Source organism: Parasteatoda tepidariorum, chromosome 1, assembly GCF_982258835.1.
Source record: "Parasteatoda tepidariorum strain Cologne lab strain chromosome 1, Ptep-v5.0, whole genome shotgun sequence".
Classification (NCBI taxonomy): domain Eukaryota; kingdom Metazoa; phylum Arthropoda; class Arachnida; order Araneae; family Theridiidae; genus Parasteatoda; species Parasteatoda tepidariorum.
The window spans coordinates 107358240-107375494 of record NC_141755.1 but is presented as its reverse complement, the minus strand read 5'-3'; the positions used below and the strand labels follow the sequence as shown (position 1 = coordinate 107375494).

The window sequence follows — 17255 nt, the reverse complement described above, 5'->3', positions numbered from 1 at the left end:
CAAGGTGGCTTAATTAGAATTTAAATAGCTCATATTCTAAATAAATTGCCTTATTATCAAGTGTCACTGCCTGGTATACCTTATGATGATGTTTTTTTAAAAGATAAGTGTCACCGCGGTATGCATTTATCTAAAAAACAAGACACTAATGATTTTTTTTTCTTAAAAAAAAGAAGGTTTAGTGTTTTAAAAATAAATAAATACCGTACACTGATGTAACATGGCCATGACATCGGAACATTATTCATATGATATTGCAAAAATTAAACTAACCTAATCTTTTATAATTTTTACTTTGTTTAGTTCTGCATGAATAATTTCTATATAATTCTTAAGTTCAAACATTAAATTTTAAAATTTACATTGAAGTAATATATTGAACACTATTTTGATAAAAATTTGCAGAAAAAAAAAGAAAAAAAATATGTGTTTTTTTTTTTTTTTTTTTTTTGAATCATTGCAATTTCTTATCTCATAATGTTATTTTACTCAATTCTAAATTATTTATTAAATTTCAGAAAATTTATAAAAAGCAAACAAATGATTAAAATAACTTTTTTTATTTTTTAACTTTTGAGTAACAGGAAGACGTCGAAAATCTGTTTTTCATGGTTTCCTATTCCAGGTGGTCCCGCAGTGGACTGATCGTTAAGACACGGTTCCCAGCAGATCACCGAAGTAAAGCATCACCGGCTGCGGTCAGTGTGCGGGTGGGTGACCACTTGGATCAGTCTGCGTAGGGACCGAGGGTGCGCGGTATTGGTTCTCGTTAAACTGCTTGTGTTCATACGATAGGTTAATGAAGAAATTTACATAAAACAGACGGATTTTACACTATACTGATATTTTGTTTAAAAAAAGTTCATTAAAAAAGGTTCATTATCATTCGTTAGCATTTGAATAAAATTTAAACATTACCGTTTGTTTGTTTGACAGAACGTAATAATTTTTAGCTCGCCAGATGGCAGCATACATAGAGGAGGAAAAAGTCAATAGAATTTATGCATAAATAAAATATGTATTTCAGAGTTAAAATATTATCCCTTAAATTTAAAATATGCAAGAACTTATTATTTTTGTATTTCTTGGCCAAACTTTATTTAAAAAAATGAAGCCAATTAAATTTAAAAAAAATATTTATATAAATAAATTATTACTTAGGTAAATACATAATTATTTATATAAAAATAACTTTGCATTTTTTATTTATTTTTACGTTTCTTAAAAAAAGTAAAAAATATGTAAACATTTAGTATTGCATTGTTTTAAATTATACAAAGAATTGTCTTAAATTACGTGAAGGAGGAAAAAAAGAAAGATGCTATTGAAATTCGTCAATTGTGAAGAAGACGGAATTCGGAATGGAAGAAATATAGAAGTTTCAGAAATATTAAAGTTTTTCAAATAAAAATATTTTAACTCATATCTGTCTTCTCGAGCAGTGAATAAGTTTATATGTGTTTTGCCTTGTTTTCCTCAAATAGCGATTCCTTTCTTATTCGGTAGTGTTTTCGTTTCCTTTTCTTATTGCTTAAAAACTAATTTTAGATGTTAATACAAATTAATTTGGAGGTAAGGATTAAAAATAAAACCAGTTATTGCGAAGCATCTTGAGCAAAAGCAATATGCTGTGAAAGGTAGGGCGGAGTTAAGTAAAAGCGCGAAACAGCGAGTTTGCAATTATTTTATGAATGCAGTTTCCACTTAAAATAAATAATGTCATCTGTTTAATTTTGACTCGACAGCCTGATAGCTTTAAAAGAGTAAAAACAACACTAAATTGAAGAGAATTGTTTCCAGAGGCAGTAGATTCAACGTAGAACCACGAAGCAATGAGTCATTTATTTGCAACAAATATGCATAGCATAAATTAAGCTTTTGATGTAATTTCTTTTAGGTTTTTACTGGTTTCTCTTTTATAAATAATTGAATAAAAATATTTCACATTCAGTGTGAGTGGAACATTTCAGTTAATGAAAGTGAAGGAAACTGAGAAACATCGCTAACATTTTGATTGCACGATGCGAAAAACGCGGATATGAAAGGTGATGCGATCGAGATCCTGATTGGCGAGTTTTTTACTAGATTTTGGACCATTATCAGAAAATGTAATTTTTTCATATGCGAATAAAAATTGGATAGATTTCGAAAACCGAATCGAATTCGGAAATTGTTTCATTTCGAAACTTTTTCCATCTCGGAAAATTATTTCATTGCAGTGAGAACCGTCCCTAAATTTCAATCTTTGTTCTCCGGTATGAGTATGCCATTGTTTACTTCTAGCTTACAACGACTCTATGGAAATAGAAATAGTATATATTTCGGAAAGCGGCAACGATATGATTTGTTCCGCTCAATTTTTTGCCTGGACAGATCTTGGAGTTGTGGAAAAATTTTATAAATTTGCAGTTTATGGAAACTATAATTAAAATGTGTTTCGAAATTTGATAATTTAGCGCAGTTTATAGTTTACAAATTTATTGTATTTTTAGAAAGTATGAGCATATGATTATTTTTTATTCATTTGTAAAATGGATTATTTTTTCGGTTCATGACTAATCGTAACTCTTTGAATGATTTGTTTATTAAAACCTGTCATTTTAATAATCGATTTATTAATAATTTATGAAAGAAAATGTCTTTCTATCTGTGCATAATCTTTAGTAGTTACTTATTTTTCTGCAGAAGTAGGAGGCTGCCGAATCTAATGTTTTGTGTCGTGTATTTACTAATTTAACTGTCTAATTCTCTTAAATGTGCTCTTTGATGTAATGTAATCAGTGACTATTTAATGTAATCAATCATTGTTTCATATAATCAGTGACTTTTTAAGAATAAATCTGAAATGTCACTTGTTACCATTTCTATTTCAATAGTTCAAATTTTATTTTATTTACCAGAAATTCTGCTGTTATTGATGTAATAATTAATTAACTGTCGTGAGTCTCATTTGATAAAATTTTTTGTTTTCTTTAATTTAAAGCAAATGACCTTGGTGAATCAGAATTAAAATTTTTCTTAGAGATAGATATTTCTTAAAGTAATAAGACATACGCGAAATAAAGGTTCTGATCTGAATAAAGCTAAAAATCGTAAAAACAGTGCCAAATATGCCACATTCTATAGTTTATATTCTATAATAAAGATGCTGCTATAGTGCCAGAATGACTCATTATGTGTTTCAACTCTGAGGATGGTTAAATTTTCATAGCAAAGTGATTGTCTTTTTCCAAATCTGTTGTCAAACTGATCCATAAAAAATTTCTTCCTATAATAGACCTATAGTATTTCACTTCCTGAAATTTTTTCAATTCTCAAATTATCTTATGAATAGATTTTTGTGTTAATGTTACTGATATTTATTTAGTTCTAAATTTTTTGTTTTTTTACTAACCTAATGCTGCTTTGTAGAATAATTTTTGTTCAATATTGGTAAATCCAATGTCTGTTCGCGACAATATATAGTTATGACTAAATAGAGATTTAAAGTATAAAAATGAAATGGGTTTTCTATATATCTCAACCTTAATTTGTTTGCAAAGTATTTGAACTTATTATGTTGTTAGTTAATGAATAAATTTAATTGTTTGTCATTGATTAGTTTTTATAATGTTTGTAATTTTATTATTATAGTGCATACTTGCTTTGTGGATACAAGATGCCTGGCAGCTGCGATGATGATCAAAATCCCTCTAGCTTGATTTCTAGTTTGCGAAGTTATAGATTGTCAAGACCTAAGTCATCTCAAGCTGATTCTTCCAGCTCTAATTCCAATAGTAGTGAGTACATGTTTAGTTTACAGAATGAAATTCATATTTTTTAAAAAATCATTTAGTACAGTCAACTTCGCTTAAAGGAATATCATCTGTTCCACCAACTCTATTCAATTAAGCAGGTTATTCAATTAAAAGGGGAGTGCTTTATTCAATCTTAAATTATACATTTTTAAGTAATTAATGCATAGTGTAATTTTTTATTTTTCTACTTTATGATTAATTAGCAATTAATATTAAAACTGTCTATGTTAGCATGATAAAATACTAATGTTATTTAAAGTTCACTGGAGTAAGCAATGATTATTCTACTTAAAAGAAAGAAACACTGATCACTAGTGTGTTAGGTTTTTTTAAACATTTTTTATCAAAACTAATAGTGCACACTGCAAGTCTTGACCTCAAAAGAAATCATTCTGTACCTTTTTTACATTCTAAAAGGGATGTGAGTGAAGTAAGTCAAAGAAGGGTAAAACCTCCTTTATTTGCTTCAATGTCTACCTGCTCACCTGGAAAGTCACGAATTTTGGTGGTATTGATCAAAATTTGTCATGACTTTAACTATTTTTTCAAAAAAAAATCATGGAAAGTCATTGATTTAAAGCCGAAAAATCTAATTTTTAAAATGGAATTCCCCCCCCCCCAATTTCATGATGTTATATCCCAATATCTGAATTTGTAGGTAACAAAATCCCCACTCACGGTTTTATTTTATTAAAATATAAAATGTTTTTATCATGTTCTTTCAAAAAATGAAAGAAAAACATTACTAGAACAAATTATTTTTTAAGCTTCTGTGATTTCAGAACTGTTATCATTATTTATTTTTTTTATTTTATCAATTTAAAATTCTAGCTGAAGCAGGCCAGTCATTGTCGAATTTTTTTTATTCTGAAATCTGAAATGAGAACAGAAAAATTTGGAGTATTTCTTTCCTTTCCGATGAACAAGAAAAGTATCTTTGAAATATATAATTCTGCAAAAAAAAAAGGAAAAAAATTATTTGCTTTTGTATTTTTTTCAGCTGTTTTATTGCTTCAACTCTTTCCTTTACTCTGTTTTTTAAATTTGAAATCTATAAATATGAAGATGCAGAGTATAGCAGTCTTGGTTATGCCTATCATTTCAATTAATGTTATTGTATTAATATTTAAATTTATTAAATATTAAATTTTATTTTATCTTTTTTAAATTTATTGTTTTGTTTTTGTCAGAGAAAGTCTAATTTGTTCGTTAAGTCATGAAAAATTCTTGGAATTTGTCATGAATTTGAAAATCTAAAATGTAATAGGGACAAAGTTAAATTAGTCCCTATTAAAGTAATCACATATTGTATTCTTATTTTCTTAACTGAAAAATGGAAGTTTCATTCTAACTGGTGAAACATAGCTTAATAATTTTTTTCTTCTCAGTACCTCTTCTTTATGCAATTAAGCGGAGACTAGAAACAAGTATTCGTTTAAACGAGGAAATGTAACTTTAATTTATAACGATTTGGTTCCATTAAATTTTATTCGAATAAGCGGGTTATCCAATATGCAATTAAGTGGGGTCGACTGTACCTAACTTTTATTTATTAAATAAAAGGATTGGCGACATTTTACCAAGGTGGAAAAAACCATGATAACTTGCCTGGCAAAATTTAGTATTAAACGCTTCTTTATTCATATTTAAAGGATAAGGTATTCACTTTTGTTATTTAATGACTTGTAGAGCTTCAAAAGTTATAAATGTTATAAAAGTTATTCTATTATATTATTCCTTTAATAAGTTAATATTATTCCTTTAATAAGTTAAAGCAAATTGTATATAAAGTGTCAAATATTTATTAATCTATGTAATTATTATGTGTACAGTGGTTACACAAATAGAATTTTTACCCTTTTACCAATGTTCTAGGTTTTGGACATTTTAAAGATAGTTAAGACAGTAAAACCCATGTGTCATGTCCAAAACCAGTTTAGGATGTCCAAAACCCCAAACCTGATTACTTAACATAGTTACAATGTAAGATTTTCTCTCTCTTTAGATTCTCAACCTACTAATATTAGGAGTTCTGTAGATGCCAGTTCAGACTTGACTCAAAACTTGTTGATATCTGATATTCAAACAAGCGATTCCAAACCTGGGTGAGCATTTTTTATTCATCTCAATAGCATTTCATTGCTTAAAATAACAAATATTATAGGATTTACAACAAGTTAAAATTGTTTTACATATTGAAAAGTTAACTCTTATATCTTTTCTGTAAATAAATAGACTGACTAAAAATTAATCTCTAAATTATTGAACATTTTTTTCGAAACTATGTGCTCTAAATCAGAGATGGGCAGCCTTTTTTGACTTTATCGTAAAAGTCAACCAGATGTAGAAAGTGATAACTGAATTTGCAGAAGAAAGAAAAAAAAGAGCCAAATATACCATATCATAAATCGTCATTTTAGTTTTTTTTTTTTTTTTTTAATCTTGTTTGATACTTATAATTTGTTTTTTTTTTTTGTACTGCTGACATATTAACAACATTTGGCATCCAAGATTTTTCAAATGAGGAGTATAGTTACCAATAATATATATATATATATATATATATATATATATATATATATATATATATATATATATATATGTGTGTATATGTATGTATATATGTATATATATATATATATATATATATATATATATATATATATATATATATATATATATATATATATATATGTGTGTGTATATGTATATATATATATATATATATATATATATATATATATATATATATATATTATAATAAATAAATAAAGTGAAAAACTAAGAAAATCAATAAATTTTATTTACTGCTCCTGAGCTGCAAGTATATAGAACTCATAAAATAAGTTTAAAATGTCGAGAAAACATGGAAAAAAATTCAATTACAATATAGAAAATAAAACTCTTCATCAGCTCACATGATTATAACCGCAAAAATGAGTGCTTTCTTATATTGTATTGTATCAATATAGCCAAAGCAAAATATATCACACTATTGTATTGATAATATATATATATATTTATATATATACTACTCAAATGAAGTATCAAAAATATTATCTCTATCTGAGGTAATCAAGCTAAATTTCTGACTTTCTCTAATTATTATTAAATAACTAAATAAACACTAAGTAAAGAAATTTCTCAACTAAAATGAGAATTTAAAGAATAATTCTCAATTTTTGAAAACTATTTTTTTCAGTTATGGGTTTAGACAATGCTGAATCGGTGTAGCAGAAGACGATTAAATCTTAACTGTTACATGCTCCAAGTAGTTATAAAAACATATTATTTGCTAAAAAGTTTTATCTCTGATAATAAAGCAGCCTTTAAAGGACAACCTTAAGCTGTATAACAAATCATATTTTCTATTTGGCTTGCATGCTACACATGTATTAAATATTTTGTATTTGTTCTTCTCTATTGTGTTTATAAAAAAAAATGACATTAAAGCCATAAAAATGTAATTTAGGAGTGATTGTAATCCAGGGGATCTCACGACCATTGATTCACGGACTTTCGCGAATGAAAACTTTTATTCTGACAAAATTTTCAACACAATCTAAAATTTAAAGTAAGGATTAAGTTCTAAAATTTAAATTATGAAACCTTCGCTATTTCACGTTAACAAGAAGTTTTCATACATGTGATTCCCCCCCCCCCCCCCCGGCAATTTTTTTTTTTTTTTTTTTTTTTTTTTTTTTTTTATTAAACAGATTCTTATCGTTTTTAATACTTGAAACTACTGGAATCACGTGATTCATATTCATGCGAGTTTAAAGTCCATTGTCTCTATTCGTGTTCAAAGGCTCTCAAAATCGTGCATAGTGATTTCATTGACGCGATTTTAAAACCCAATATTGTGATTTGTATTTCTGCGCTCTTAAAATCCAATATCATGATTCTTGTGCGATATTCTTTATTGGCAGGTAATTTAATCATCAATTTTAGTTTCAAAAATTATTTTAAATACATAAATTAATATCTTGTTATCGAATTTTTGCACATAAAATTTTCAGGGTTTTACACTTTGTGTCGCAATCACTCCTGGTAATTTACTCATTAAGGGTTGCATACAGCATCCTGGTTTTTGATTGCTTTATCAATGTAATAAAAAATGTAACAGCTCATATCTTTTTTTCTTAACAGAAAACTGTAAATAAAGTTATAAAAAAAATGTTAATGCTGTATTCTGAATGAATATAAAAACCGGACAAAATGGAATCAACAAATATTTTTAACCAAGAAAATAATGATGTAAATATTGTACAGAGTTCTCCCTGGGAATAAAAAAGAGCAGGGTGCTAGCTCTCATAAAAGGGCACTAAGATTTAAAATAGCACTTACTCAACACTGTAAAAACTTATCAAAATCTGTAACATAATGCAATAACTGAATTTTAACTTCAACAATTTTTAAATTACCCTCTTATACTTATTTTAATGTGTATATTTCAAAAAATGATTCTCACTCATCAGAATAAGAGAAAAATTTGTAGTTTATAAAAATAATAGGCATGTTAATAGATAATCTCTAGGCATAAATGTTTTTTCAAAAAAAGTAAACTAAAGAAAATTATTGATTGATAAACAACTGGAAAGATTTTTATATCATTTAAACTAAAAATTATGAGATAATACACATTTAAAGTTTCATTTTTTTTGAAAACCATTTAAAAAATTTTATGAGTTGAGAATAATTCTAACAAAGTAAATGTGTGTAATAGTTATCAAAATTATACCTATTTTATCAGTTTGTAATTATTATTTAACAGTGAATTTAAAAAAAAAAAAGCATATGAATATAAAAGCAGTGTTTTTAAGGGATGAGCGGCTTATTTTTGCAAAAAGGACTAAGAGGGTGCATTTATGGGGATCAAGAGCAATCAGTGCATGGTTGGCAAGTTTTTGACACATGACGGTTTTTACCGTCGTGTAAAAAACTCCTCTATCAAGAACCCATAGTTTTGGTAAAACTGTATTTTTATTTGAGTTTAACTGCTTATAATTAAAATTAATTCATTTTTGGGCAATAAAATTAGAAAAAAAGTTGTCAAAAGATATTTAAGAACAAATTCTTGCATTTTCCCAACATAATTTATCAAAACATACTATTTGAAGTAAAATATTAGGATACTAAACAAAATTTTCATCATTTCCAAGCATCATTTTGTTTGCCATATAACATTACTGAAGAATGTCAAGTCATTCTTAACTTAGAGTTTGTTAGTAGTTACAAGTTTTGTTTAGCTTATTTCTAATATTTAAGAAATGGCAAATTTGAAATTCTTTTTTTTAGTTCTTGAATTTATTAATAGTTGCAAACTTTTTTGTTTGTTTATTAATTTCTAACAATTAAGAAGTGCAAAATTTTGAATCCTTTGCAATTCAAGCTATAATGATAAAAGTATGTATCACTATTTTCAATAAGTATATTACAATATTTCTATATGAATGTATATCCTTCTATAAGAATACATGTATATAGTTGCAAAATCAATAGCAATCATTTACAACATTCATTTATAAAGGCAATTATGTGAAAATAATATATTGTCCAATATATGCCATAAATTAAAGAAAACAGTAGGGTTTTTGACAGTTTTTACCTCTGTCATGTCAAAAACCAGTTTTTGACGGCAAAAACCCAACCCTTAATCAGTGTGAACTGCCTCTCTAAAAGCACTTAGGGCGCACATTATCTTGTATTTTGATGGGTTCTCAACTCATTGTAGTATTCCTTTTTTGTCTCTTATTTTTGCATCAGACTAAATTTGTTGTTTGACTTTGTATTCAGTATTGTCTTCTGGTTATCATAAGAGGGTTTTTGACTTGAGAAGTATCAAAAACTGTTTAAATGGTTAACGGTTGTAATGGTTGTACGGGTAAGCAGGTCTCACAAACCGTAGTGATCTTTCCTTATCTTGTCTCTTATTTTTTGCATCAGATATTTAGTTTTATATAACTGATTTTGATTTAGAGTTGTCTTTTTATCAGGATTTAAACTGTCAATTAGATTAAACTGTAGAAATCAAAAAGGCTATGGAAAGGAAAACTCACGAAAGAAACATCAATCTGGACAATTTTGTAATATAAAATTTAAGTTCAATTAAGCTCATTATATAATAATATATATTTTATTAACTCGGGGCTCTATCTTTTAATCCCTGATGCTTGCACTGGTTTTAGATCATCTCACTAATTTAGCTTGCTAACTTTTATCTACATTTTATTTAATAACCCAGCATATTTTAATTTCCTTTAAACTTATTTTAAAAACATTGGGGTTCTCCTTCCTGCTTATAATGCTTGTCACCCTTTGTAACCACACATGTATACTTCTTTTCAAGTTTTCTCTCTCTCTCTCTTTATTCTCTGATTCACAGTGAGAGAAATGATCAATAAAGCAGCAAAATTTCAATATTTATTCCTTGTTGCAAATTTGAGACGATAAATTAAAAATCCTTAAAATTTAGCTACAAATATCCACTTTTATTCTTCGTAATTACAAAATTTTTATTATATTTCATAATGATAGTCTATTATTTGGGTTACAGTATAGGAAATATGCTAAAAAATTGTAAAAAATGTACAAAATTATTTAGCTGGGAGAAATGATGGGAAAAAAACATGTCTTGTGAATTTTGAGTATAATGATGGTTTTGGGGTTATTTTCATCAACTTTAGTACTGTTCCACAAGTAAGAGGGGTTGAGATAAAGATTGACAATAAATATTTGCTCAGAAATGTTGTATTTTGACATTCTCTCCAAAGCAGGAACAGCGGTAATGAATCCGAAGTTGTTAATGGTTTTTCTGTAAAGCTCAATAATTTTTACCCAAGGTTAAATATTTACAGCCAAATGTTTAATTTTTTTTTAATTGGATGTTTTGAATTGTAATTAAAGCATTTTTGACCATAATCGGCAAGTGACTTTTACACCAGAAAATATATAGTGGCATAAACACATTAATTTCTTAATTTTCTAATTTTAAAAGTCTGCTACTATTTTTGACACATTTCTTCTGTAAAAAAAAATTATATTTTAAATAATAGGTGCTATTAGACTGTTTATTATCTGTTAAAAATTATTAATTTTGTGCTTTTTTGTTACAGTTCGCATTCAGCTGCCACTGCAGTTAATTATAGCCCACTAAGTTACCGAAAGTATGAAATATCTCACACTTCACAATTCATTTTGCCTTGTGTTCTTACCAAAATACAGCAAGCTTGTAAGAAAAACCAAGCTGCTGTTATAGATTTACCCCTTAATTTGACAGAAGAAGAATATTCAAAATTAAAAGAGCTTGTTTTGAAGGAAGGATCACTGGGAGAAAAGTGGAAATCGAATGTAATAGAAACGACTAGTTACATTACGTGTGGTTTTCGTGAGCTGAAAGTAAACCGGAGCTATATATCTGAATTGGCAAAACATATCAGAGTTGTAATTAATTGCAACACTGCAGAAAGTGCAGTAAACTCTACTGTGCCGTCGTCTCCCGACACAAATAATACAAAACCGTTAAGGACTTATAGTAGAACTTCTAAAGCTTCTTGTCCCCAGACTCCAGAACCTGTGCAAGAAAGTGTATCAAGCACTATTATTGAAAATAGAGTATCACCGACTAAAGGAATTATGGATGAATATGAAGTTTTTTGTGAAAAGGAACTTAATCTAAGAAAGTTACTTGATGCATTTCCTGGAGCTGATATTATGGTATTTAGAACATTTTTTCATTCCATTTAAGTTTTATGAGGGTACATTAGCAGGGTTGCCTCTCCACAGGAAGAATAGGGAAAACCTGAAAAATACAGGGAATTTAAAAATCACCTAAAATAACAGGGGAAATGCAGGGAATTTTGATTTTTTTCTTTACAAACTGGAAAATACAGGGAATTTTATTAATACTGGGAAAATACAGGGAATTTTATTTCTTATTTTTGTCTTTTAAAAAATTGTGACTACTGAATGTGTCATTTTCCTTTAATATACCATTATATAAGTATGTTCAGCTGTTCCTTTTTTTCTCTTAAGTTTTTCCAGCAATTAAAAGCATAGTTACTCTAACTTAGCTCATACAGGAGTGCAGTAATTGTGTTTCCTCTCAATATTTTGTGTATAATATATAGGGAAAACACAGGGAATTTTTTTCACCAGATTTGAGTGACAACCCTTATTAGAAAGTGAGGCTCGTTTACATCATTGTTTGTTGTGTCATAGAATTTCTATATTAGAGTTCAATGCAAAAGCAGCAAGTGTTAATAACTAAGTTTCTTTACTTCGCACCCAGTACTTTAATGTTTGTTGGAAATGTAGTTTTTTGTTGTCGTTAGATATTATAAAATTAATCTTGAAATTACTGTAATCTATAATACTCAAATTTTCCCTTAGGCTAGTAATGAAGCACTTAGTAACAGGGCAGGGGGGATCTATGACAGATTCGTGATTTTCCGCTTTTTGGATAAATGGTAATAAGGGAAAAAGCAAATTATTTATTTAGAAGAATGATCCGTTTTTGATAAAGTATTAATGCAGTGATTTCAATAACCAAATAGAACAAAATAAATATCTGAAAGGCAAAAAAGTTATCTGGATGCATAATTTTCTAGTTTAAGTAGTGTTTGATAGAGATAGTTTAAAGTATTTATTAAGGGTGTAACGAATAGTGATTTAGGTAAATGCCCAATTTACGGCCAAATATTTGGCAGCCGAATAGCAAAAAAAATTTCCTCTAAAGAATAAATAATCATTCATAAATATTATTTTTTTTATGTATAAATGACTAATAGTCAATATTAAAAAATTATTAAAACTTAGCTTATTATTGGTATTGGGCAAAGGGAAAAAGTTTTTATAAAATTTTTTAAGATAATTAGACATTAAGTTAGTTAGATATATTTAAGATATATAAAGAACTGACTAGCAGGTATTAGAAAAAGACAATGGTTGTAAAGTTAAAAAAAAGGAATAGAAATTTTTTTTGTCTTAACTCTAAAAAAAATTTATCCATAAAAAAAATCAATTTTTTTCTTTTAATCCATTAAACGTTAAAAGAGATAATAACTATCAAAAACTCTTTTAAAAATGCAGTAGTATCATATAAAAATATAATTACGTAAAATATAACGATATGATATAAAATAGTTTTGTGCTGCCAGTTTCTATGACTTTAAAACCTCAATAAAATTTTTTGTTATGGTAAAAGTAAAAATTTTTCCGAAGAGTTATCAAAGTTGACATTATCTTGAAAGATATTTCTCTTTAAATGTGTTCCCATAATAAGTACGGAAAATTGATGTATTTATTAGATGTTTAAGGGTTAGGGTAGTTACTTAATTAAGGGTAGTTACTAGACATTAATGTAAAACCCTGTTTAGCATATTAATGTTAACAAGTTTGAACTATATTCTCTATATAAACGCTATATTTTATTTATATATGCATCGTTAATAAAAAAAAATTTAAATATAGAATTAAGATTTTCAGTGCAAAACAATTTTTTTTTTTTTAAATTTTGCACCCAGTCAGTTTTATTCAATTTAGTCATTTTGAGGTTTTGCATGTCATAAACTGGTTTTGGAGCAGGGCATTTGAATTTTAAACTGTCCTAAACTGACTAAAACTTTCCTAAAGTGTCCAAAACCTTGAACATTGGTTAAAGGTAAAAATTCTTTATGTGTAACCAGGGCCGGATTAACCTATAGGCACGTTCCTAGGGCCTACGAAATTCAGGGGCATACGAAAAACTTGGGATAAAAAAATTTGTTGACAAAAATAATTTGACTTTGAAAACAACAAGTGTATTTTGCTCAAAATTATGAAGATGCAAATAAAAATATAATATTTTTTGGTAATAAATTATTTTGCAGAATCTTATGATCTAATATATTACTTTTTGCGATTTTTGGATTCAACGAAATCTTGTATTATGCTGTCGAATTCCAAACTACGCAAAATGTCATATCCAATAGACATCAAGTGCGAGCTATGCCAAACAATCTTGATTCATTGTTGAACGCAAATAATTTTTTATCAATTTTAATCTGGAGAAAGATCTTTCTCCTTCTGCATTTGACCAAAAATCGACAAATATATTCTTAATGCAATGTGAGGAAAAGTATTCACAAGTTTATCTTTTAAGTGATATATTTCTACCTTTTTTTTTTCTCTTTAAAGTTAGGAGTACCTTTCTTTTTTCTCTTACTTTATGCATTACACTTTTTCCTTGTAATTCGGGTTCGATAAAACATCGATTAACGACACTTTTTGGTCGATCCAGAAAACTGGGAAATTCAGACATCCGGGATAGCGATGGTCTCGAGCATCCCGGATAATTGGTTCTCTACTGAATAAATATTTCTTGTAATTAATCTCACTATCAATTTCACTGTTTTCTTTGCTGGTTTGTTGTTGTATTTTTGACTTGAAGTGTTTACATAGTTATCGATCGAACTAATCATAATGGTATTATCGATATCAACTGCAATATCGGCAGTATGTCGGTATTGCAGATAAAGTTCGATAAACAAATTCGTAAATTAAAATCCATATTAATAAAAATGTAAAAAAAAAAAAATATGCAAGAAAATTTTAGCATATATTTTGAAAAGAGGGGAAGGCTATGCCCAAAAACGGCTATGCCTAGGGCCTACGAAAGGTATAATCCGGCTCTGTGTGTAACCATTCTACACATAATAATATTAATAAATATTTTATACTTTTTTTTACAATTTGCTTTAATTTATTAAAGAAAAATAATATAATAGGAAAAGATTAAACTTTTTGAGCTACACAATTCATTGAACAACAAAAGTGAATACCTTATCCCTTAAATATGAATAAATATGCTTTTAATTCTGATAACTTATGTTTTTGCATAAGGATAAATAAATGAAATATTAAAAATAATAATAAACTTTTTTAATAAAACAAAAAATTGTCTTCATTTTGTTTTTTGTTCAAAAATTAAATTTTTTATTATTTTTTTACAATATTTTTTTTAAATTATGGCATAATTTAAGTGAATAGGTTTTGGACAGGACGATTTAAACCGTGGATTAATCCATTCTGTCGTAAACCTTGTCAACTATGAATATTTTCTCATCTAATGTTCTTTTTTTTCCTTTTCTAGGAGGCACAAGACATTTTGGTGAAGTGCAACTGGAATCTAGACGAAGCAGTAAAGATTGCACATGCCCAACCTCTTCGTTGCTCTAAGAAGAAAGCTCTTTCACAATCTAGCTCTAACTCAATAGAAAGCGTAGATTTGCCTCAAAACTCTGAATCAAATAACATTCAACCTTCAAATTTGAATACAGATATGGCATCTAATGTAGCAGAAGAAATTGTGCTCGACAGCAGCGATGAAGAATTTAACGAGTCTATCAAGCAAATGAATAACAATAAAAGACAGCTTAAAGCAGAAGGAGCCCCACCTGCTAAACGTGTTCGTAAAGTCGTTTCGTCCAGTGAGAGTGATGAAGAGAGCTCTTGTAGTTCAAATCAGACTTCGTCTTTATCAGATCATGTTAATTCAAGAGTTTCTTCTAGTGTGAATAATGGTGAACAGACTTTCTCTAGCTCTTCATCATTAACTATTAAACCCATATCTAATTCATCAAACAATTCCGAAGAGACTAAGCCGGCCTCACCTGCAAACAATTTACCAAATCTCCCTAAAGGACTTGTAATCACTCAGTTAGGTTCATCAACTACAAAGCTAGTCTCTGATGTCGATACCTCTACTACAAACACAAACTCTGCTAGCATTACTATGAAAAATTCAAAAGCTGAGATTATTACAATTAAATCCAATAGCTTGTCTAATTCATCTGTTAGTCCAAATAAATCGGCACAGTTAGTGAGAATTCAATCGCCCAGTAATGGTACAAGTAATGCTAAACCCAGTGTCGGTTATACTGTCCATCCAGTCGGTTCTGTGGTTTCTTTGCCTGCTACTAACAAAGAAAGCACTTCTTCATTAAATAAAAGCTCTTCTGATGTAAAAATGGTGGCTTTGCAGGGTAAAAGCTCATCAGGTATGAAATCGAAGCATTCGAAAGTGAGACACAAGAAATATGTTGTGTCTGATGATGAGGACGATGATTATGGCAATGAAGATGTGTACGATAGCGAGGATAGTGACATAGAATGCAATCTTACGGCAGCACATGCTGCCGTTTTGAGGTTTTTTCAGGAGGCTTCTTTTGATGAGCTATCTTCTATTCCAGGTTGTAGTAAAAAGAAAGTGGATGCAATTTTGAATTTGAAACCTTTCACCAATTGGTTAGACTTGGTAAGTTAAATAAAATTAGCAATTATTTAATGAAATTAATAATTATTATTTAAACACATGACCTATTTCTGCAGATCCTTGGAATTAAACTTTTTTTATTGCTTGATTTCCATCAGAAACTGAACAATTTTAAAATTGATATTTTGAACTTGGGGACCATTCACCAATTGTGCACCCCATGGCAGAATCACGTCGTCATAGTCACAGAACGTTAGAGTTCTTGCAGAAAGATTTTTCCTTTGAAAAACAAAATTTTTACTTCTCTTTTCTACAGAAATTTACACGTAAGATTCGAATCATGCATTTCGATAGTCACTTTTTGACATGCTAAATTTACGCTGATAGTATGGTAGGTTGATGTAATGTTGCTCTTGTATTTTCAACAGTTAATCGATATTCATTTTCAGATGGTTTTTAAATATTCCGATATATTTCAAACAATATAGAAAATTTAAATCATGCATTTGACTATTTACCTTTAAAAGCAATAATTCTATCCAATTTTTGGCTATTGCTATTGATTTCTCCATAGTTTTTAAATCTGATATTTTTAATGCGACATTTTTAATCTGATATTTTTATTACAAAAACCTAATCTCGAAGCGAAACACGCATTTGAAGAGTTCCATTCGCAGGATTTCGTCGCCGATCATTTTTGAGCAATTACTACTGCAGATTTCATAATTGTTAATTATTTTTTTATTGTGATTGTTTACAAAATGCAAAGAGGGAAATAATTTGTGCATCCCCCCCCCCCGCCCATGCAAAATTCAAGAATATGTCCCATAATATTTTTTTTTGTAAGGTACTATGTACACCAAAAGAGGAAAAGTATACATATATCAGGGATGAGATTTTTCTGCTTTTTAGCGGATTTCCGCTTTTTTTACTTTTTTCCCTCGAATTTCAGCCTTTTTATCAAAAACTTCGATTATCTCTAAGTTTCAGTTGTTTCTTTTTTTATAAACATTAAAAAAATTCTTTTTCGAAAAATTCAGCCGTTGAAATAATATAATTATATTTATTTCCGATTTTTAAATATAAACAGAAAATTCAAACTACATAGCTGCCAATCCTTCCACATGTTTCCTTATTTTAGCTATTTTCTCCGCTTTTACATGGAGAAGATAAGATTTTCCGCATTTTTACCCACCCGCCAGATA

At 28.3% G+C, this 17255-nt stretch overlaps 1 protein-coding gene across 2 annotated transcripts in view; it reads left to right on the top strand.

Annotated features, from left to right (window-relative positions):
• The first annotated feature begins 2306 nt into the window (after positions 1–2306).
• The window catches only part of Etl1 (SWI/SNF-related, matrix-associated actin-dependent regulator of chromatin, subfamily a, containing DEAD/H box 1), a 40353-nt gene continuing 25404 nt past the window's right edge, over positions 2307–17255 (top strand). The window contains exons 1-5 of one of the 2 annotated variants that reach the window (XM_016063452.4): positions 2307–2495; positions 3634–3779; positions 5803–5902; positions 10913–11513; positions 14929–16092. In XM_016063452.4, coding sequence (XP_015918938.1) covers positions 3659–3779; positions 5803–5902; positions 10913–11513; positions 14929–16092 — 1986 coding nt within the window. In that variant the 5' untranslated portion in view covers positions 2307–2495; positions 3634–3658. Of the gene's footprint in view, positions 2496–3633; positions 3780–5802; positions 5903–7972; positions 8055–10912; positions 11514–14928; positions 16093–17255 lie in introns of those variants that run through there. The other variant, XM_043053487.3, reaches the window with a different exon arrangement.